General features: G+C 37.5%; 2 protein-coding genes across 4 annotated transcripts; one reads left to right on the plus strand and one right to left on the minus strand.

Annotated features, from left to right (window-relative positions):
* Positions 1-14,712: 14,712 nt before the first annotated feature.
* Positions 14,713-18,748, plus strand: LOC121266054 (putative E3 ubiquitin-protein ligase XBAT31). Of its 2 annotated transcripts, XM_041169753.1 has the most exons (8): positions 14,720-15,074; positions 15,187-15,246; positions 15,337-15,408; positions 15,570-15,691; positions 15,805-15,945; positions 16,035-16,142; positions 16,991-17,249; positions 17,670-18,748. In XM_041169753.1, the coding sequence occupies exons 1-8, from the start codon at positions 14,895-14,897 to the stop codon at positions 18,060-18,062; spliced, it is 1,335 nt and encodes a 444-aa protein (XP_041025687.1). In that variant the 5' UTR covers positions 14,720-14,894; the 3' UTR covers positions 18,063-18,748. The 2 variants fall into 2 exon arrangements, with proteins under 2 accessions (XP_041025688.1, XP_041025687.1); XM_041169754.1 differs by lacking the exon at positions 15,187-15,246 and having other exon boundaries at positions 14,713-15,074.
* A 1,104-nt stretch (positions 18,749-19,852) lies between these two features.
* LOC121266015 (uncharacterized protein At3g17950-like) lies at positions 19,853-23,276 on the minus strand. Of its 2 annotated transcripts, none has more exons than XM_041169702.1 (4): positions 23,138-23,276; positions 22,688-22,819; positions 22,452-22,601; positions 19,853-20,646 (listed from the first exon to the last, which is right to left on the minus strand). In XM_041169702.1, the coding sequence occupies exons 2-4, from the start codon at positions 22,697-22,699 to the stop codon at positions 20,122-20,124; spliced, it is 687 nt and encodes a 228-aa protein (XP_041025636.1). In that variant the 5' UTR covers positions 22,700-22,819; positions 23,138-23,276; the 3' UTR covers positions 19,853-20,121. The 2 variants fall into 2 exon arrangements, with proteins under 2 accessions (XP_041025636.1, XP_041025635.1); XM_041169701.1 differs by having other exon boundaries at positions 22,688-22,824; positions 23,138-23,246.

Raw genomic sequence — 23,276 nt, forward strand, 5'->3', positions numbered from 1 at the left:
GGAAGAAAATGGGGATTTTATAACCAATTTGGTTTTTTTTGTTTTTTGGGAGTAATTATCGGGTCCCACTACTACTGTACGGACTATTTTAATGAATTAAAAAAATAAAAAATAATTATATTTTAAATTTTAAATTTTAAATTTTAAATTTTATAAATGCCAATATAAATAAAGATTTTTAAATAATATTATTCATAAAAAATATATTAAAAATATTTTCTTATAATTTTGATAATTATAAATAAAAGTTATATAATATATATCGTGAAAATACTTAATAATTTTTGTACGAAAATATTTAATAATTTGTTTTTATGAGATTTAGGGATTAGAAATAGAAATAAATATCTGGATAGCTGGGCTGAACTGTAAAGGATGATAATTCAGAAATTTGGGTCGGGGTATAGGTTAATTCAAAAAAAAAAAAAAGAAAAAAAAAAAAGCTCAAAATTTTCTGCTCGGAGATGCCCAATGGCCCATATCAATCAAGCCCAGTTTCAGATAGTAAAGCCCACTTTCAAATGATAAAGCCCACTTGCAAAAGCAGAAATATCAATTACATCTTTTGGGTCGAATGGGGGTGAGCTTTAGGAGCTTCCCAAACACTGGACTCATCACTCACCTTCAAGAATTACGCTCGTCATCTTAATTTTTGGGCCTCAAAATCTGAAAGAATAGCATCCTCCCTCTTTTAGCGATAGTAGGAAATGCTCTTAGAGCATTAGCATTGATCTATATATATACGTATATAAAATCACCTCTTTTACATATTCACTTTACCATTAAAGCAAAATTTTCACATTAGCTTATGCATATTTGAGACAAAATAATAATAAATATTATTATTTTTTTATTATTAATTTTTTGCTAAAATCAATTTTTTTATATATATTTTACAATTAGCATCCACTACATACATTTGACATTAATAATGCAAATGCAATAATAAAAAATATAATTTTTTTATATATTATATTAAAAATATAATAAAATGAAAAAAAATATATAATATATTATAATAATAAAATGAATATACAAGTGAATGTTTGTTGTGTTGTTCAAGGAGGGAGAAAAGAAAATGATTGTGAGAGAGAGAGTGGGGGAGAGAGAAATAATGATTAAAATATGATTTGTAGGGTGAATAGTGGTTATCTAAATTTGAATAAGCATTATTCATAGGTAGCTAAATATTTGGATATGTATAAGACAATGTGAATGATTTTAGGGTCATATTATGCAAATATGACTTTGCATATGCATATGCATAGACCAATGCTAATGCTCTTAGTATTATGACTAATGCTATATATGGTCGTGAAGTGCGCAAATTTCATGCAGTCATTTTAAAAAAGAGTAAGGTCCACTATTAAAAAATTAAATTTTTTTTTCATATGGGTATAGTATTTATTCACTTTTTTCAAAGTGATTGCGCAGTGCTTGTGCATTCACGACTACAACTATAATTTCTCTAGTATAATAATTGCTTGTTTGAGATTGTTGTAAAGTGAAAAAAGCTGAGTTGTATCAATGAAAAACTATTTACTGTTTAGTGCTATTAGTGCTAGAGTACTTTTGTTAAAAGGTTATATTTTTAAAAGTTGTATATTGGTACGTAAGAGTTTTTCAATCAAAGTTCCTCTTCGAAATGGTCGTTCCGTTCTTGAGGCTTTAACAACCTCCAATAATAGCCAGCCACATCAGCAATACTCACTGCATATTATGAGACTCCTTACATCCAATCAAATAACATAGGTGAAGGTCTAACGAAACAAAGTAGTCATCATTCAATTTGTAAGTAAACTTTGGGAACCAATTTCAAAGAGGAAAGTTCAAGAAGCTGAAAACCATCAATTGATTTAAAAAAAGTTCACATTTCAGTTTCCTAAACTTTCTAAGCAGCCAAACACACACTAAAAAATAATATCACGAATGTTCTCAATATTTCAACCCATAACGTCGAGTGTACAAAACGACTAATGGTGGTTTCTGGTTCTAACAACGGTGGTTGTGGTGTATTGGTGGCAGATTTACAGCACCAAGACTGGTTCTCTTGTGGGAATGAAGAAGACAGTGTTCTCAAAGGGAGAGAAAAGAGAAGAGCAGAGCAACTGGGTCATATATACACGAGTACCGGTCCTGTACGAGAAGAGAGAAGAGCTTCTATCTCGTTCTTCTTCTCCCGTAGGTGTTTTACCAGGGAATGATTTTCACCGAGAGAAAAACCAAAAGCCACGCCACCATTGATGACTTCCAAACTCGTTTCTTCTTCACATTCTCAGCCAAAATTCTTTTCCAGAAAACTTTATTTTCTTTTTCTTTTGGCTAGTGAGAATATTAATTGCATCTGTATATTCAAATTGACGAACATTAACCAAGATTTTAGTTTCAATCAGGCTCAATCAAGTTTGACCTCTAACCTACCCAGGTCTAAGTTTTAGATCCAAGTTGAGAGTTTTCCATTTAAGCCCAACTTAAGCTTGAAATCTTTCTCAATCTTGTTAATTTTGGACAAGAAGTCAAGTTTGAGGAAGATAAAGATCCCAGTATTTTTAATGGCTAAAAGCCTATACCTGCACTTGCTAAAAGTCAAGTTATGGGAGAGAGGGTCTTCGGCGAATTTTTGGAAGAGAAAGTCACAATTTTCGAGAGGGCGTTGGACGAGGTTGTGAGATTCTAGAAATGGAGGGTAATGTCTTATGTGGTACAATGTAAGTATCATGGGATGACAACGTGACAACCATTCATTGGAGGAAGTTTTTAAGGGTTTAACAGAAGCTCGGTTTAGAAAATATTCTCTTTCAAGAAACGCTTAAACTTATTGGGAGGAACTTACTGCTACTTTGAATGGCTTATCTTTCACTATTTCTCATCAATTTAGGGGACAAAATATGGTTGCCAATTTTCTAGCAAGGTGTGGTGAGGAAGGTTGTGATAGAAGGTATGATGTATATGATGTACTCCCCATGGAAATAAAAGGATTCTTGCGATTGGAGCGATTGGGTTTGTCTATATTCGTAGGTAGTTTGGGAAGTTTTTCTATGTTTTATTGGTTTTAATTTGTTTGGAATTGGTTTTGGTTGATTCATTTGTTTATATGGTATTCTTCCGCCACAAGTAAGTGTTTTTTTTTAAGAAAGTTCGGAGGTGCCGCCCTCCTTCAGGAAAAAAAAAAACACTAGTCAGCTAGACCTCCCCACTTCTTTTCGTCATTGCTATTGCCTCAGTTCGTCATCGACATGGCCTCCATTCGTCATGGCCTCTGTTCCCCTCCATTTGTCATCGCTTATTCCTTCCCCTTCGTTTGTCATCGCCTTATTCTATAATAAACTAGGATACTTCTCAACAAATTAGGGTTGCTCTCTTCAAGGGGAACTCCTTCAAAAATGGAAATGGGAAAAGAGAGAGAGAAAATAATAAAAGACATGTTAATGCTTTACCTTCCATGTAAAAAAAAGCTAACTTTATCTTGTGTTGTGGCAGAATATTATGGAAAGCAAAAAATTGTTGTGCCTTGTACATCCACCCTTTTGGGTCATCACCATGGAAAGTGGAAAAGTCTGGCTAAATGGTCCTTGTCTGGACCTCACCCACTTGCCTTTTGAGTTGCCCTCTTCATTAGTGGAATGGAGACCAAATGAAGATCCCTCAAGGCTCTGATTTTGATTTCTTCTTTGTAGTTCACCTATTATCATTGACAGTTGTTGGACTATGGCATCAATTTGCCTTTCTAGGGTTTTGTATTGTGAGTCAATGGTTTTTTTTAGGGTATTGAGCCCATCTTGTAGCTGCGTAAGCCTAGTTCCTTTTGTCGTGGGTTGTAATAAGCAATCTCAGAGACAACACAGGAATCGGTGTCTCTCTGATACCACTATTGTAACAAACCAAGATATTTCTCAACAAATTAGGATTGCTCTCATCGAATAAAGCTCCTCTAAGAATAGGAAAAGAGAGAGAAAAGAGGAAAATACAAGATAATTGTTTTAGCATTTAGAATAATTCCTCCAAGGATGTTGCCCAACATATATGCTGTCAGAGTCCCTAACGGAAACACTGCAAACAAACGTAACAACTAGAAAACTAAGTCCATGGGCCATAACAAGGTTAAAAGTCGGTCCATAAATGCAGGAACTGAAATAAAAAAGTATAATCAGCCCAGGCAACACACTCTCGACCCAACACACAATAAACCACTAAACGAAATAAATCTACTAGCACTGGCAGATCCAACTCGCAAAGTCTTCTGAGCCTAGTTTCTATTCAGCCCAGTCCACGACAAGTGCTTCAGTTGAAGTGAAATTCATCCAAGTACACTAAGTCCCGATACCCACTTCCTTCGACCCCTCCAACCTTTGTACAAAACTAAGAGAGAAATCCTAGATCAGAACCCCCACTTGTTACATATTCCTTTTCAGACTGTCATTGGATTTCTGGGCTAATTTGCATATCCCGACAGTCTCAAAGTGGCTTTGACTGATGTCGATGGGGGGGGGGGGGAGTTTACATTAATTTGTGTGGGAATTTTTATCTGTGTTGCAAGTCTGCACAAGCTTTCTCTAATGAACTTGGAGGGATGCCCAGTTACTACTACATGCTTGAATTCTCTATTAGGTATTTACTTTGTTGGTGCTTGGTCTTTTTTCCCTAATTCTTTTAGAAAATACATTATAGACTATATTTTATTTTTTTGATAAATGCTTTTATTATGTTTTTGTACACAGAGTGTCTTCTCTATAAGTGCGTGCTTGTGAAAATGGTAGTTTAATTTTTGGAAATGCTTACGGCTTTAAAGGAAGCATGAAGGTTTATCATGCTTCTACTTGAGAATTTCATTGATTTATTGGGACCCTTGACACTTATTTTTACTGGGTATCTAAGGCATTTTATGGTTGATTGGGTTCTATTAATATGAGAAAATACTTTAACTACAAATAAATTATACAAAAGTAGACTCATAAACTGATGTAGCTTAATGTAGTATATCAGATTGTAAAGTTACTTTTATTATAAAGTAGATCTAATGGATTCTATAAAACAACATCAATTTGTGAGTTTATTTTGTATAATCTTTTTATGTCTAAAGCAGTTCTCGTATCTATGTGAAGCAAATATAGAAAATAAATGTTCATTTTTCAAATTTTGTGTACTCAATATTCTATTCAATATTTGGTTTTGTTAGGATAAACCGGCTATCAAAAACTAATTTGAAGTATAACAGTGGAAGCAAATAAAAGAAATAACGACAATCACATAAAGACACCAAGATTTAAGTGGTTCAACTTAAAACATAGCTTATGTCCACTGGCGAAGTCAATCTTCAAATTAGGAATTCACTATCAAAGATGGAGTACAAGAGAAGTATAACAAAACACTCCTTAATCCCAAAATCCCAATACACCCAAATGAGCTCTCAAGCTCACAAATAGAACTCACAAGGAGGTCTCTCTCTTGTTGGCGCCCTCTTTGAGTTCTGACCGCTCCAAATGAACCCAAAAAGCAACAATGCATGAAAAACAACATGTATTCCTAATTTCAGAACATTCGCTCGAGTGGAGTGTCGAGCGGAGCTCGAGTGGACGTTTAGGGCAGGCACTCACTCGACAGTTAGTTAATTGTCGAGCAAGTGTCGAGCGAACTCACGGGTTGGACTCCCGCTCAAGCTGACTGTCAAGCGGGTGTCAAGTGAACTTTCTATTTGAAGTTTCGCTTGAGCAGACTGTCGAACGAACTGTCGAGCCAAGGTTGCTTGAGGTAGGGTTAAGCAACAGTCAACTCAAACCTAAAAAATGGCATTTTCAACAGGAAATCAAGTCAAACTCAACAGGTTTGGTCTGATATCTATCTTACATTATTTTTGTGCTAGCTCTTTCTGGTAGCATCTTTCATCATATCTATAAACTTTCCAAAACTGTGATCCTTGATTCCTGTTTTGTAGTTTCCATGAATAGAAGAACATGTTTGAGGGTAAAGAATTTATATCCATGCCTATTAAAATGTACAAGCTGCATTTTTATCTGTCATTTATTCTAGTTAGTTGGAGTTAAAGGCTCAACTATTGAACCAAAACCCCTAGGAACAAATCTTATTTATACAATGCTCAAATATGTGAGTGTGTCGTTGTCCATTTTGTTCTATGAACTAATCTATTGTACATGAGCATATGTGAATGAACCATCTTCATTGATGTTGATGTCTCACTTATTTTTTTGATTGGTTTGTTCATTGTTTTTCATGCCTAAATTTTGATTGTGATTATGAATGAGTTTTGAACTTTCAAAGTTTATGTTTTTAACTATGTAGTGTTGGACTACTGTCCTTCAATATTTTCTCTTTTCTCCTTTCTGCACTCTGAGCTTGTAGTATAAAAGTGGTTTTTGAGTAGAATGAATAAACTTAGTTCAGATCACATTGATTATTGGTGTTCAAACTAGTAAAGTTGAATGGATAGTGTGCATGTCAGTTGATATGTTTAACACTAACATCTACTATATGTTGGCATGCCCAGTTTGCTCTCATTCATTACCTGCCTATATTCAAGTGTAGGTTGCAGCTTATGGGATATAGCCGGTTATTGAGAAAGTGGTGGGTTATGTCTTTACTCTATTTAATGTATAGAGATCTTTCTCATAATGGCTTTAGTGGTTGTGGTGATATTCAATTTCTCATATAACTCATCTCACAAATACCTGTAAATAAACTCTAGTTTTACTTAGTAGATTTCTGCATGGTGCATGTAGAAATCTTGGTACTAATCAACTGAATAACCAGTTGAGTGATATGTTTGGAAGGCTTTCAAAGCTAGAAGAGCTATATGTAAGTGTTACTAACATGGCACAATTTCTCTCTTTTTCGCCTTTTGTTTGTTTTTAAATGGATGTGTATTGCTTACCTTCAAAACGTCTTTTCAGAAGGTTTCCTCTTAGTAGAGCTTGGATAGAGACCAATAAATTGGTCTCAGAACCCTTTTTTTTTTTTTCTTTTTTTCACCACATTTGTACTGTGGTTGTTGTTTTTAGGGTATTTTGTTGGGGAATATCACCCTCTTTAACATGTATCATCTTTTATTTTAATGAAATTTGCTTGCTTAGAAAACATAAAAATAAAAAATAAAATGGATGTGTATTGCTTTCTCTTGTTTGCCGCCATTAGGTAAAAGAAGTGCTTACAAGATCTATACGGTGACAGCCAATAAAACGAAGTGTTTGATAGAAAATTTATTGCTTTGATATTAGGAATGTAATCAAAAAGCATGCGTGATTACTATGATAATGAGTTTTGGATTAGATTAAATTTTAAGATAATTTAATTTTATGTTTGTGAGATAATAATGGGTGTAACAATTAGTAATAAAGAGTTGATATGTGTGGAGTTGATACTATTAAGGCCTAAAAATAGTTCAACAGGTTGGAAGGGGAGAAAAATTTAATCCCGATCCTCTGTGGTGATTTGGGCCACGCTCGGTGTTGTGTGGAGCCCCCGGCAGTAGTCTGGTGCGGCCATACGATGTCTGTAAGTACATTCATGACAGTAAGCAGTAAGTAAATGCAGGAAAAAATAAAAAGATGAGGACACACAGATTTACTTGGTTTGACCTAATGCCTACGTCCACGGTGTTTGGGGAGGGAAGAATCCACAATAATATGATTTTTAACAGTCTTACATGGTCTCTTATCATCGTTGTACAATGGAGATCAGAGCTCTATTTTCAGGTGGAAATCTTGTCGTTGGACTCCCTCTGGAAGAAGTTGAAGTCCTCCAAGTTGTCTGGAAGAAGCCTCCTTTATTTTCAGTCCCTCCAATCTTTATGTCTCATTGTCATGTCCCCACTCCTTTATGTTACTTCTCTCCTTTTCCTCCCGACATCATGTCCTTCCTAAGCCTTTGTCCCCTCATTGTCGATTTTTCCTATCTCCTTCTATTGTCTCCCCGTAGAGGCTCTTTGATGTGCTAGGCTTGGCTTATTAGAGTTTGGGATATTTTATCTCCTTCAATTTCCCGCGATTCTTAAGGTCGATTCGCTCCAAAAGAAGGTCTTGAGAATCTTATAGATAAAATATACGACAGAGGTAGTCCGAAGAAATTTGTAGAAAAGTAAATTTCGAGAATGAGTCCTTGGTTTTCTATTTCGTGTGCGTTAAACAATAAAGATTTTCGAGCGTGAGAGTAGGTGAGAGATGGGCTCGACCACATAAGATGAGAGCGCGGAGCTTGGCTTTAGTGGGAGAGGTGCTCGACCGCGTAAGGTGCAAGGGCGGAGCTTGGCTTTGGCAGGAGAGGTACTTGACCGAGTAGGGTGCAAGCACGAAGCTCGGCTTTGGCTGGAGAGGTACTCGATCGCTTAAGGTGTGAGGCGAAACTCGGCTTCGGCGAGAGATGTCCTCGACAACGTAAAGTGCGAGTGTGGAACTCAGTTTTGTAGGAGATGTACTAGACCACGTAAGGTGCGAGCGCAAAGCTCGGCTTCGGCAGGAGATGTCCTCAACCGTGTAAGGAGCGAACCTGAAACTCGGCTTTGGCGGGATATGTGTTCAACCGCGCAAAGTGTGAGCGAGGAACTCGGCTTCGACATGAGATGTGCTAGACCGCACAAGGTGCAGTGTGAAGCTCGGTTTCGGTGAGAGATGTACTCGACCACGTTAAGGTGCGAGCGTGGAGCTTGGTTTTGGTGGGAGATCTCCTCAACCGCGTAATGTTTGAGCGCTGTGCTCGGCGGGAGATGTCTTCGACTGCGTAGCCTACAAGTATGGAACTCAGCTTTGGCAGGAAATATGCTTGATTGCATAAGGTGAGAGCTTGATTTTGGTGGGGGATTTGCTCGACCGCGTAAGATGCGAGCGTGGAGCTCAGCTTTTATGCTCGTGAGGGTGGTCGGGCAATCAAGTGACTTGCCCGCCTATTCAGGCTTTGAAGGTAGGGTGGTCCCTAACCTTTTCCATCTGTTGATACGTTATGAAAATGGTGATAAACTAGGTAGTCAAAAGATTGGACCCACTTCTTTGGCGTGATGGAGGTTGAGCAATTCGTAAGATTGGACTGGCCTTGTTGCTGTGAGGAAGGTCGAGCAGTTTATTAGACTGGACTCGCCTCGTTGACCCTTATAAAAGTGAGGAAGTCGAGCAATGCATAAGACTGAACTTGCCTTGTTGACCCTCGTAAAAGTTAGGAAAGTCAAGCAGTGCGTAAGATTGAACTCGCTTTGTTGTCCTAGCGAAGGCCGAGCAGTGCGTAAGTCTAAAATCGCCTCATTGTTCTGACAAAGGTTGAGCAATGCATAAGATTAAACTTGCCTCATTGTTCTGGCAGAGGTCGAGCAGTGTGTAAGACTAAACTCGCCTGTCGTTGTCGAAAAGCGTATATTCATCCAACGTTTTTTTTTTCCCGATGATGTTGGTGAATTTTTCCTTCTCTGATGTGAATTGTTGTTAATGTTTCCATTTTGGTGTTAATATTTAGAGTTTGTTTGTAGTATCCCACGCAAAGTGGTCAGGGAGCCTGTCAACCACCTGGGCCCACCTTAGGCGGTTGTCAAGCCCATCGACTCGTTCTCCTAGGTAACCCACACCAGGCAGCTGTGGAACTCGGAGGTACGTTAAATCCGAAGTCTCATTCTCGAAGGTAATCTGCTGGCATCGATTATGGCATGAGTGTGGACTCCCGGCGTTTGCTGGTGGAAATGTCGTCCCTGGAGTAACGTTGGGATATGCATACGACTGAACCCGCACTCCACTATGAAAGGGGTCAAGCAGCTTGGAGACTAGACTCGCCTCTTTAGCCTTACGGGGGAGGTAGTAGTCGGGCAGTTAGTTCGTAAGACCGGACCTGCTCTTCACCATGATGCAAGTCGAGCAGTTCATAAGACTGAACTTGCCTTGTTGACCCTCATAGACATGAGGGAGGTCGAGTAGTTCATAAGTCTGAACTCGTATTGTTGCCGCGATGGAGGTCGAGCAGTTCGTAACACTGGACTTGCCTCATTGACCCTCGTAAATGTAGGGGAGGCTGAGTAGTTTATAAGACTGAACTCACCTTGTTGTCATGGCAGAGGTCGAGCAATTCATAAGATTGGATTTGACTCGTTGACCCTCGTAGGTGTGAGAGAGATGAGTAGTCAGGGCACTTGACCATACTACAAAAGCTAAACCGGTTAGCGTAGATAATTTCCAGTCACAAGTGTGAGATTTGCACACCTGAATCGTCTCATTGGTGTGCTACGAAGATTTGATGTGTGCTGGCGAAGCCAATAAGTAGCCCATGTTTTGGCGATGACATAGGTTCTAGGTGTCTGCATGCATATTAATGCCAAGAAATAGATTCTGATGGAGACATATTAATACCTCCGAGCAGTGCCCAAGTGGGGTTATGTAGGCGGTGTTTCGCACCATAGGAATCAATTATGTTAATGAAAATAGAATTTACATAAATTTAGAGAGAGACTAACTGAAGTGTTCTAGCTTCTGTATCCAATTTTTGCTTGACCAAAATTACCCATTGCTAGTTGTTGTTTCTCCTATTCCTTTCTCCTTCTTTCTTTTCTCTTTTCTTTCTTTTTCTTGACGTGTACTGCAGGCCAGTCAAACAATCTTCGTTGTATGGGACATGCAACATGTGCACAAGGGACTCTGTTGGTCGACCTATTTTTAGTGTGCGACGCTATGATCTCCGCCAGTTAATCAAGCTACAGGAGCCAATTTTCTATGTGGCCCAGGAAGTTGTGGTCGAGGTATCGACTGTTGGGGCCTAGGAATTGAAAGGTGGTAAAATGGATGATGACCTCAATCTGGCTAAGGAGAGTGGCGGCTGAGCAACTCCGAGCTTAGGTTGAGAGGAATGTGCCTGCAGTACATGTGTCCTAACAACTCTTGGTCTGAACAGCTTGGCAGTGGCCATGCATGGTGTTGGTGGGTGGCCAAGAAAGTTCTGTTGTCGAGCAAGGGGTGGTGCAACACGTTGCATGGGCCATGCAACGTGCCTTAGAAGGAGCTCGCAAGGCTCGTTTAGTACGATGGTTGTGCAATACGTTACATGGGTCAGGCCTCTCCATGTTGCTGTGAGGCTCTGTAGCCGAACGACTCTAGGAAGCTCTCACTGTGCATGGGGGGGACGAGGAAGATGGTCGTGTATGGCATTGGTGCATACAGCCACTCATTTGTCCACGTGCATTGGCCGGGACAGAATATTGGCCGAGACGAGATGTTGGACGGGACGGGAGTTAGCCAGGACGAGATGTTGGCCAGGACGTAGTGGATGGGATGCTAGTGGCCGGGATGGGCAGGGTGGGATGGGATGGGAGGTGGCCAGGATGGGAGTTGGCTGGGATGAGATGTTGGCTAGGACGCAATGGACGATATGCTAGTGGCCAAGATGGGCATGGCTGGATGAGATGTTGGCCGGGATGCAGTGGATGGGATGGACATGGCGAGACTGTGCTGGGGAGGTGCACGACAGGATGGCATTGGTGGAGAAGTTTGTGGCCGTAGTCCATGGTGGTTGTTGCCCGCTAGCCACTACGAGCGTTTGTGTAATGCGTGTCCCAGATTTGAGGCTTCAGCGGCCGTCATGCTTTGGGAAGGGGAGGATTCACCGAAGAAGAAACCACCGGTGGCTATCTTGGGCCCCCTTGTGGTTGGAGAGATGGATCCCGCCAGCTCGTAGGTCTCACATGACTCTTGTCCCGAATGTGGGGCTTTGGCTGCCGTTGCTGCTTGTGAGGGTCGTTGGTGGATGTCCCCTCTTGTGGCTGCCAGCTCGTGGGTCTCGCTCTGAGTGGACCAGGTGAGGTGATCTCCGCTGGTCCCGCCTGGCAATCCAATGGTGCCATCCCCGGCAGCGAGGCCTCATGTGAGTGGAGGCGTGCATTTAGCCCACAGCTGTGTGCCTCTGGTGTGCACCCCCAAGCCTTTGTGCATGGCACTGTGCATGCAATGCTCAGGCATGTGTTATGTGCACTATGCACTTCCATTGTCCCCAATATTGGTGTCCTTTGTGCATAGATAGTGAACCTGATTGCATGGGTGATGAGTTGTATCCCACCTAATCTTCTTGGAACAGTATTACTTATCTAGAAAACTTTTATCTACTCGCTTGGTGATTATTTAGCGCATTGGAAAACGTTCTTCTCCTATCTTTGATGTAGAAAGTAACTCAGATCTCATAGACGGCGCTAACTGTTAATGCCTAAAAATAGCACAACATGCCGGAAGGGGAGAAAGATTCATTCCCGGCCCACTGTGGCGATTCAGGCCACGCTTGGTGTTGTGTGGAGCCCTTAGAGGTGGTTCGGTGCGGTCATACGGTATACTTGCATACATCCATGACAGTGAGCAGTAAGTAAATATAGAGAAAAAACAGAGACGAGAACACACAAATTTACATGGTTTGGCATAATATCTACGTCTATGGAGTTTGGAGAGGGGAGAATCTACTATAATATTATTGTTTTACAGTCTCTCATGGTCTCTCATTCTCGCTGTACAATGGAGATACGAGCTCTATCTTCAGGTGGAGATCTCGTCGCTAGAGTCCCTCTCGTGAGGTTGAAGAAACTAAAGAAGTTGAAGTCCTCCCAATCGTCTGGAAGAAGCCCCTTTTATTTTCAGTCCCTCCAGCCTTTATGTCACGTCTTATATCCTTTATGTCATTTCTCTCATTCTCCTCTTGACACCATGTTCCCCTCAGCCTTTGTCACTTCCTTGTCTTTTCTTGCTCTCTGCTTCTATTGTCTTCCAGTAGGGGCTCTTTGATGGGCTGGGCTTAACTTATCTAGGTCTGGGATGTTTTATCCCTTTCAAATATGTTTGTAAATTAATTCTTTGTTGTTAAGCTGTTTATAAATCATCTATTCATTTTTGTTTCAATAGACACCCAAAAGCAAGGCAAGGCAAGACAATATATATATATATATATATATATATATATATATAACCAGTTACGACCTGACAGGACTCTTTAGGTCGGGTCAGTTTGGCACATCCATAAAAGCGAGTCGGATCGAGTCGGGCCCAAAACCCGCTTGGACAGGTCGGGTTGCAGGCCTAATCAATATATTGAAAACATCCATAAGATTACAAATATATTGTAAATCCTAAAGTTTTAAATGTTCTAAAATTCAAATATAGATTGGGTTTCTTAAAAATTTAAAATAAGCCTTGTATTTTAAAAATCTTAAAAACCATCAAAGTAATCTTTCTTATTTGTGTAAGATTGAAATCTAACAACACATGTCAAGCATCCTCTTTATTGGTGTAAGTTTCAAATCCTCCTTAGACGTTTAAAAAAAAAAAATCCAGCTCCGTAGACAGTTGAATCCCGCTCATGCATCACACAAATATATGATTCTCCTCATCACCTTCCAATAAGTGCAAATAATAATATTCCTACATCTTTATCTTATTCTATACAAAACAATCTCTCATTCATTTTTACTTACAAAACAACACTTGAAAACTTTATGATATAAGGCACCAACTGCCCATACGACCACCTTGGGCACATAAAATAATAATAATAAAAGCAATAAAAAGCAAGCAAGCATGCCTGATATGACACATCTTTTTCACTTTTTTAATTATTTGGTTCATTAGCCTTTTACTTTAGGGCTGTAATTAATTGACCGAAGAATGAAATAGAAAAAAGAACCAAACAAAACAACAAGGTTGATGATTTTCTTCAAACACGTAAGAGGAACAAGTCTATAAAGGAGAATATTGGTTGTCGTTCAACAACAAAAGGTTGATATCTAAGCACTAATGTCTTTATTTTTCCTCTCTTTTTATAATATTTTTTTTCTTCTGCATATCCACTTTTATTATTTCTTTCACCTAATTAGTTCTTCCGAATTTTATTATTTTTATATCGTAATAACATGTGAGGAAAAATAATTGAAGACTTAAACGTTTTAAATATTAAATAAATGTATTTTTACATGTTACGAAAGAGAATGATCTGGCGGCTATGAACAAGAACGGGTGACAGATCAATAGATCTGATAGATAAGAATTTTATAAATGATTATAAAATAATTTATAAATAATAATAAGATACTTTAATTTAAATATTTTTTGAGTTTTGTGAAAACAAAGACAAAAAAAATTGAATACAAAATATTATAAAATTAAAATATTATTAGAATATAGTTTTATGATATTATTTTTGTTTAGAAATTTGAAAATTTTGATTATTTTTTTTATTTGAAAGTTTGAAAAAGTTGTAATGATTAGTTTGAAAATGTTTCAGTTTAAATTAGAGTAATTATACATACAATCGTGAAGTGCATAAATATTGTGTAATTGTTTTGAAAAAGAGTAAGGTCATTATTAAAAAATTAATTTTTTTCATTTATATTCTATATTTTATTCATTTTTTTTAAATAAATTACATGACAGTTATATAATTTACGATTGTAAATATATTTTCTCTTAAATTATATTTAAATATGAAATGAAATGAAAATTTTGAAATATATCAATTTTCAAACAAGTCCTAATTTTCAAAACAATGGTGCTGAAAAGAAATAAAAAAATGGGGCCATTTGGGATCAGTCTAATTTGGACAAATGAGGAGTACAGACTGCAGAGTCTTATTGGATAAAAATAAAATTTTGCCCGAGGAAAAATATCTGACAAGCTGCCCGATCTCTGACATAGTCAATCATTCACACGGGGTGAAGCTACCCGAAATCTATGCGGGCAGTTCCAAACTACGAGGCTGCTCCAATGCTTAAAACTTAAAAGATTGCGTTCCTCTACTTGATCCGGTGAATTGTTCTCTGCTGCCCTTCCCTTCCCTTCCCTTCCTTGCTTTGCATTGCTTTGCCTAGCGCCACCAGGAAGGTTGCGCGTGAGTAAGTCCCGGGAGAACCTCTCCATGTGCTGAGCGAAGAACACAGGGTTGGAGAGGGAATGGGGCAGGCGCTGAGATGCGGAGAACGTGAAGAGAGTGGGCTGTTCAGTGCGGTTTGGAAAGGTGAGGTTGAGCTCCTTGAGGCTATGGTTGACACAGACCCAAGTGTCCTGGAAGAGACTAGTGGGTATGGGAGGTTGTCTGCGCTGCATGTGGCGGCTTCAAATGGTCGGATCGAGGTGGGTTCCTCGTTTTTCTTTCCGTTTTGATGGTGTATGGTTATCTTTCATTTTCTTGGGAGAATTTTGATGGTTTCATTTGGGTTTTGGGTCTGAACTGATGGGAAAATAGGTTGTTTCTGCGCTTTTGGACCGGTCCCTTAATCCAGATATCTTGAACCGCAATAAACAGGTTCAGCTTTTTAGCCTTTAATGTGTCTCGTACTAAAAGTGTTTGTTTGCGTGCTTTGTTTGAATATTCTTTTTGTTTGCGAATGATTAGACCCCGTTGATGTTGGCGGCAATGCACGGGAAGATTTCTTGCGTGCAAAAGCTTATTCAAGCAGGAGCGAATGTATGTTGCTTCTTATTTTAGTTATGAGAATTTTCTCGGTAAAACTTCTTACTTGATCATCAAAATAAATCGGTATTGATCGTGGCTTGAGTTGTACTGCTACGTTCAAACGATGTGAGTCGTCAAGCTATTATGCTGATGTTTTGTGTGTAATTTACTAGATACTGATGTTTGATTCTCTACATGGAAGAACCTGCTTGCATTATGCTGCCTACTATGGCCATTCAGATTGCCTGCAAGCTATTCTTTCTGCTGCTCATTCCACCCCTGTTTCAGATTCTTGGTTCGTCTCTTCCACCCTCTCTGTCTGTCTGTCTGTCTCTCTCTCTCTGCGTCTCTCTGTGTCCTTGATTCACATCATTGCTGATTGATTTGCATTGGGTGACATTGGGGCAGGGGATTTGCAAGATTTGTGAACATAAGAGATGGCGGGGGTGCAACTCCACTGCATTTAGCTGCTCGTCAAAGCCGGCCAGAGTGCGTTCATATCCTTTTAGACAGTGGGGCTCTTGTTTGTGCTTCAACTGGTGGATATGGGTAATGCTTTTAATTTGAGGCGTTTCTATCACTGTGGCTAAATAGCTATCATTTGTCACTCAGATTGATGAAGGTACCATGATCTGCAGCTACCTAGGAAGTGCACCGCTTCATTTAGCAGCTCGTGGTGGTTCTTTGGAATGTGTCCGCAAATTGCTTGCCTGGGGAGCAGATAGGCATCAAGTAGATTCATCTGGGTAAGATTCATCAACCGCCCGTGATTAACCTAACTTATGTGCTTGTTTAATTTTTGGATCAACTGTAAATTTTGCTTCTTAATGCTATGATTGTACTTTACTTATTGCTTGCCTTGTTGGAACTCCCATTCGATCTCCTTGATTCCCTGCACATGTTTGGGTCAAAAGGGTATTTTAGAAGAAGTGAATACAGTGATTATTAATTCAATGGTTGGAAAGCCCTCTCTGGGGCCATACTTTTATATTTCTGAAAAATACATCCAAGAAGTTATTCTATTAAGAATTCGGACCATATCTGTATGGACTGCACAAATAAGATATTCATAGTGACTAGGGTGAATTTCTACTTTTTGAAAACTAGCAGTTCTCCCTTTTGATTATCCAAGGCTTTAGTAAATTTCCTGTTGCCATTGGACTGTTTGTATCAATGGGTTAGTTTGGTCGAAAACTTTGCCAATTAGTAATCCGAAAGCTGATTCATGCTTTCTATGTATTTACTCTCTAAATACAGGAAATCTCTTTGTAATGAGGAGAGTAGCGGTGTGTGAATTTGTTTTCTTACAAGTAGGCTACCAACTTGAACCTTATGGGCCTTGCATTATGCATGTAAATAGTGTAGCACCAACAGCATTGGTTGGATATAAAGAGGAAAAAAAGCATCACAGCAACTAATAATTCATTTATCACAAAAAATGCACTCAATGTTTTTCGAGCCTGACTTGATTTTATTCCCATGCGGTTTTCCTTTGTCCTAAAATTTTTGAAGTTTGCATTGTATAATGATCATAGTGAGAATGTTTGGTTTTGAAGGTCTATTGCGGAAACTTGAAAATGAATGATTTTTGCAGGAGAATACCATACACGGTTGCACTGAAACACAAGCATCGAGTTTGTGCAGCCTTATTGGATCCTTCATCAGCAGAGCCTCTAGTCTGGCCATCACCTTTAAAATTCATCAGTGAGCTCAATCCGGAGGCAAAAACATTGTTAGAGAGGGCCTTGGAGGAAGCAAACATGGAGAGGGAGAAGGCCCTATTAAAGGAGACTGTGTACTCACTTCCATCTTCTCTGGATTCTGTTTTTGGAGCGGATGACAATGCATCTGAGGTAATATCCCCTTTTTTTCTGTAGAAGGATAATTGTAATGTAAATTCTATGTATTTTAGTCCTCGAAAACACTATTCGATGAAAACCTAAAACCCTTGGTAGAATTTATTCAGGATGTTACTTATAAAAAAATAAAGAATTTATAGGATGTTTGTATAAAAATGTATACTTATCCATTCTTAAGATGACGTATGTTTTACAATTAAGTTGAAGAAATGTGACATCAATAAATATGCATTAATTTAATTTGTACGAGTATGAATAATCCAAGTTGACCAGGGATCGATGAAGGAATGCCCGGCCAAGATGCAGGAGAAGCACATTTATCAGCATAGCTTTACCTCTGAACTAGTGAATTGTGGAGCTGTATGTTTCGCATCTAGCTTCTTATTTAATGGTGAAATGTTCTCAAATTAACAGGCCAGCGATGTGGAGCTATGCTGCATATGCTTTGACCAGGTATGCACAATTGAGGTCAGACCATGTGGTCATCAAATGTGTGCTCATTGCATCCTAGCCCTATGCTGCTACAAGAAGCCCAGCCCTACGGCTGCTTGCCCAACTGCCCCAGTTTGCCCATTTTGCAGAAGTAGCATTACCCAACTAGTAGTTGCCAAGATTGAGACTAGCAATGATTCAGAACTTGAATTTAGTCCCTCGAACTCGAAGCCAAGGAGATCAAGGAAGTCCAATTTCAGTGAAGGCAGCAGCAGTTTCAAGAGCTTATCTGCCATGGGCTCATTCGCTAGACTGGGTGGTCTCAGTCCAGGTAAGATTGCTGCTGAATGCAACGTGGTGGTTGACAAGCCTTGAAGTAGCAACCCTGGACTTGGTTTCTCAGAGTGGGGCATTATGGAAATCCTGAATTTGCTTGGGAACTGAGACCCACATGGGGTATGAATATCAAACACCATTTATATATATATATATATATATATACATCATAATATTCTAAAAGAATATGAGAATAGAGAAGTTAAGGGTCCTTGGGTAAGTTTAGGTTGATGAGTTCCATTCTATAGAGATGAGCTTCATTCAAGTGATACTATTCTAGTCAGAGAGCTTCTCTGTAAATGAGAAGCATCGATGTTCATCAGGTAAGTATTCAGAATCTATTTTTCCTCGAAAATATAGTCAATTTTCTTTGATTGCTCAACCATCATGGACAATTCCAAATAGACAACTCCCGAGAAGTAGATCAACTGTATATCCTACTGATGGAAACTGGGAGAAGATTCTGTTTGTAGTTGGGAGCTGCTGTTTTTCTCCAAATCGATCTTACTTGTTTAATCCACTAAGAATTAATGGGGTCTAAGACCTGAAAGAGCCGAGCTCGAGCAGTGCTTATCTACTCATGATCTCTAGAGCTGATTTCTACTCCTGCAATGCTTTGTGGAGCTCAAATCAATGAAAAGTATATGGATTTCATTCATGTCATGAACAATACCACGTTTTTATTCCTAATGGTCCGAAAATCTGGACTTAATATTTCTTTCCTAGCTAGTGTATTTTATGTTTCTTCAGTTTCTTTTCCTTTTTTCCCATCTATTTATTTCTAAGCTGGTTATGCATGCCTCAAGCACAAATATATATAAATATATATATATATATATATATATATATTTATATGAACAGAAATGCTAAACCCTTATATATATATATTTAGTGATATTTAAGGAATTATTTTTTTAAGATTTTGTAAATTATTTTTTTTAAATATTTAAAAGTATTAAAAATATATATATAAAAAAAAGAAATAATCTTGGGAGAAGTCACTATTTGAGAATAGCCATTTTGTACACTTTATGTGGCATCAATCTAGCCATCTGGAGAGAAGAAATTAATGAATTATAGTGTATTGTGTGCACCACTACACTGAATATTATAGAAGTGCAAATTGCACTGTTGGGTCCCATTGAGATCGCTGTAGAGCCACGGCCCACTCTTATATGAATGCACGCTTGAAGTGACCCATTCTTTTGAATTTTATATTTTACTCCATTGATACCTTTAGGGCAGTTGTTAAATCTATCTCAACTTATTATTATATTTTTTTTTTAATTTTAATATAAAATATAATAAATAATTTAATTTTTTTAAATTTTAAAATAATAATATTAAAAAATAATATTCTAATAATATTTTATCATCTCAATTCAATTCAGTTCAATATTCAAACACAACTTTAATGGCCAGTTTAGATTTCAAATTTATCTCAATTCATTTTAATTTATCTTATTTAATCATTACAACTTTTTAAAATTTTAATATAAAATATAATAAATAATTTAATTTTTTCAAATTTTAAAATAATAATAGTATTAAAAAATAATATTTTAACAATATTTTATTCAATTTTTAATTTTATCTCAACTCAATTCAATTTAACGTTTAAACGTAGTCTTAATGTTAGATACAATTTTAATACGTAAGTTTCGCACATTATCTTTAAAAAAAAAATCACAATTAATCATATGATCCCAAATTTACCTTTTGATTCTTAAAAACGTTTTTCGTTTCCCCTATATAATTCCATTCTGTTGATTTTAGGCCGCATTCCATTAACGGGTAAAGCACAAAGAATATTTTGAAAGACAGCCTAATCAACAATATTATATAGTACTTTTTAATGCTACATATGCAGAATTGTTTGTCAAAGTTGCCGCTTGCCTCAACACTCGCACCTCGACATATAAATAAGCCAAAAAAACCCACCTTTTCAACATGTTGGACCTTAGAATTTCGTACTCCTGAAAACAAAAACGCCCCATCTGCATCTGACTCATTGACAATTAAGGAACCAATTAAGTAGACCCAAGACAAACATACAACATGAAATTAAATATAATGTTCATTGATAGATTGAAGTCCATCATTTTATGAGGTATCCACGCAAGCAGGAGAATAGTAATGGAATCCCATACCCATTGCCGGCCTCTAAAAATTCGTTTTTGGATTGTTTTGATCCACCACCTTTCTCATGATCATCCAGTATTGGAAAACTCGATTGAGGAGCAACTTGGCCACCGACAAACAGCGAGTTTGCATCGGAAATGGGGAGGGTACTGGATGAGAAATCACAAGGTACAATATCAATGGAGGTTGGGCTCTGCAGGTTCCTTCTGTATATGCCTGCAGTTCTCCTCTCTGCTTCCAGAAAGTGACCAAGAGATGGAGTACTATTATTGCTGGCGTTCACGGCATCAGTGCTGAGTTTTGAGCAGAGTGAGAACAGCCATGCAGGCAGCTTGGGCTTGTACACGTTGTTCTTTCTCATGTCTCTCACGGTTTCTGCTGCTCTTCCCCTCGTCGATCTTCGTGAAAGCTCTAACATGCTAGAAACTCCAATCAGGCTGCCAAGCGTTATGCTTTTCTCGTGGAAGAATGACCCGGTGGACTGAAACCAATCACATTGAAGATCAGCTCGACGAGAAAGAAAAACACCGCATGGAAGACCATATCAAACAAATATCATTATTAGATAGTCTTGGACAATGTGAGATTTGGGGACACATAGTCATATTTAAAGAGAATTGTTACTTATTTCATAAAGAGATTATACAAAAATAAATCTATAAATTAATATAAATTTATTTTAATGATAAAGAGATTCTACAAAATTAAATTTATATACTAACGTAGTTTGTGATACGTTAAATTGTAAAATTATTTTTATTATAAAATAAATCTAATGTATCCTATATATAAAATCATGTTAATTTGTAGATTTATTATTATAAAATCTCTTTGTAACTGTGATACTTGTCTCTCGTAGATATATAATTTAAATAGCATAACATCTTAATTATGATAAGATAGAACTAGTAGTACTACCGGACCATAATATTGTCATCAATCCTCCGAGAGCAACTACTAATTTTCCATATCAAATATACACAAAAGTAGTTTAATTTGATCATTTGAGATAAAAACATACACATTTTAATAGAAAATAATCAATTTTGTAAGAAATATCTCGTCACAAATAAACAGTTTTCTTATAGTAACATGGGTTTTCGTTACATTGAACTTAATTAGCTGAAGCTGAGTATATATTGAGAAGCATCACGTACTTAATTAGTACTAAACATTTTTTTAATGCAAACAGCAAAGCATGAGATTCATGATATCTAAAGTAACACTTTCAAGTATACATATAATTAAACGCCATCATAGAAAACCATGTGGAAAGAGTAAAGTACTATACATGATATATATAATCATGACCAGGAGACTGATAAATTAACTGCCCACATGATCCACACATACATGAACAGCACGTAGGAAACGTAGATGTTTATTGTAGTCATATATATTTGAAAATAAAAAAAACCAGTAGCCATTCATATTGTGCGGTAATTATACATGATGAGATCTTCGATTCTCAATTTCGGAGAGAGAGAGAGAGAGAGAGAGAGGTATAGAGACTGCATGCATATGAGATGGGGAAATTTTATAGACACAATTCTATTTTATTTATTTTTTAATAGAGAGAGTTTTTTTATAAATTAGTTGTAAAAGCATTATTATTTGACAAGATCGGTACCTTTCATTTAATTAACACGTATTTATAAAGAAATTATTAAAAAGTTAGAGCTTGAAAATTTCATCACTCATACCTAGTTGATTTTCATAATTTCTCTCAACTTATCTCATATAATCTAATTATTACAATTTTTTTAAATTTCTTCACAAAATAAAATAAATAATTCAATTTTTTCAAATTTCAAAATAAAAATAATATTAAAAAAATATATTCTAATAATATTTTATTTAACTTTTAATTTTAATTTTAACTTATTTCATCTAATCTCGCAACCATTCATTAGGCGTTAAATGCTATCTGAAATTTTTAAATTTACATGACGTACAACAATTAATAAACATAAAGTGTATTTCTTTTCCGAGACGTAAAATCCGAGCAAGATATCTAAAATTTTCCCACTAGACACACCTGTACATACCAATAAAAGGGAAAACTAGGCTTCTTATTGTATTATATATCATGCCCATCAAAAACTGTTTGCAAGCAGAAGAAAAACAGTCATCGAAGAAACAAGCATGCATACCGGTACAAGACATCGTGGAGGGGGGGAAATTCCAGGTATAGGTTAAAGATCAATCATGTTGGGTTTTCGTTTCTTCTCATGTTCTTTTTGTCTTTTTTTGGGAGGAGTTGCAGTTGGGCAAGATCATACTGACCTCGGTATCAAGATCTGAAGAAGATAGGGAGGAACAAGTGGGAGAACCGGTGAGCAAAGTGCTGAAGGAGATTGATCCAGACGAATCACTATTTCTCACCAACCCAACTCTCGCATTCAGTGGTCTCAACCCCAGAGGCCACCCCTCTTCCTGCATTCAAAACCAATCAGTACTTGATCTTAACTTAGTACCATTACGCAGTGTTTGTGTATGAAAGAGAAAGAGATCAGAGATACCTGACGAGCCATGATTCTCAAGCTGCCCCAAGGATTTAGAAAACTTGGGCTGATTTGATATACTATGAGAAGTCCAGCGAGCACCTCAGAGAAAAGAATGAACTGTCATTTCCACTCCAGTACCATCGTTCCCTATTCTGACCAAGTCATAGCAGAATAAAGCAAAAGAAGAGGATAAAATAGAAATTAGAAAAGATGGACATGAAAGTAAATAAATAAATAAATAAAAATTATAATGATTTTAATCCATAGATACAGAACAAGAAAGCGAGTGGCAAAGAAAAGAATGCAGGGACTCGATAGATGGATGAAGATCAGTAGAAGAAGAAGCACAAGAAAGTTGAAAATGGCAAGCTGTACTCAAAACCGCATTGCCTGATTCAAGCACAATAGAGTCGAAACAAAAAAGGAAAAAAAAAAAAAAATCCATGGAGAGAATGATGTCTCTACCCGTTTCTTTCTACGAAATCGTGGTTGGGCAGACAGAATGGCCTAGACGGAGGTGATCACAGTAGTGCGAATAATCTTTGTACGGGAGTGAGATAAAAAGGGAAGCGCCTTGCTGCAGGGAAACCAGAGCCAGAAGGGT

Source organism: Juglans microcarpa x Juglans regia, chromosome 5D (assembly GCF_004785595.1).
Source record: "Juglans microcarpa x Juglans regia isolate MS1-56 chromosome 5D, Jm3101_v1.0, whole genome shotgun sequence".
NCBI lineage: Eukaryota > Viridiplantae > Streptophyta > Magnoliopsida > Fagales > Juglandaceae > Juglans > Juglans microcarpa x Juglans regia.

What these genes read in the sequence shown, in the direction of transcription:
- LOC121266054 (XM_041169753.1), top strand. Translation starts at nt 14,895, where the DNA reads ATGGGGCAGGCGCTGAGATGCGGAGAACGTGAAGAGAGTGGGCTGTTC. An exon ending in TTATTCAAGCAGGAGCGAAT is followed by an intron (nt 15,409 to 15,569) that starts GTATGTTGCTTC and finishes GTAATTTACTAG; the next exon opens with ATACTGATGTTTGATTCTCT. An exon ending in CATCAAGTAGATTCATCTGG is followed by an intron (nt 16,143 to 16,990) that starts GTAAGATTCATC and finishes TGATTTTTGCAG; the next exon opens with GAGAATACCATACACGGTTG.
- LOC121266015 (XM_041169702.1), bottom strand. An exon ending in CTTCAGATCTTGATACCGAG is followed by an intron (nt 20,647 to 22,451) that starts GTCAGTATGATC and finishes GATTGGTTTCAG; the next exon opens with TCCACCGGGTCATTCTTCCA.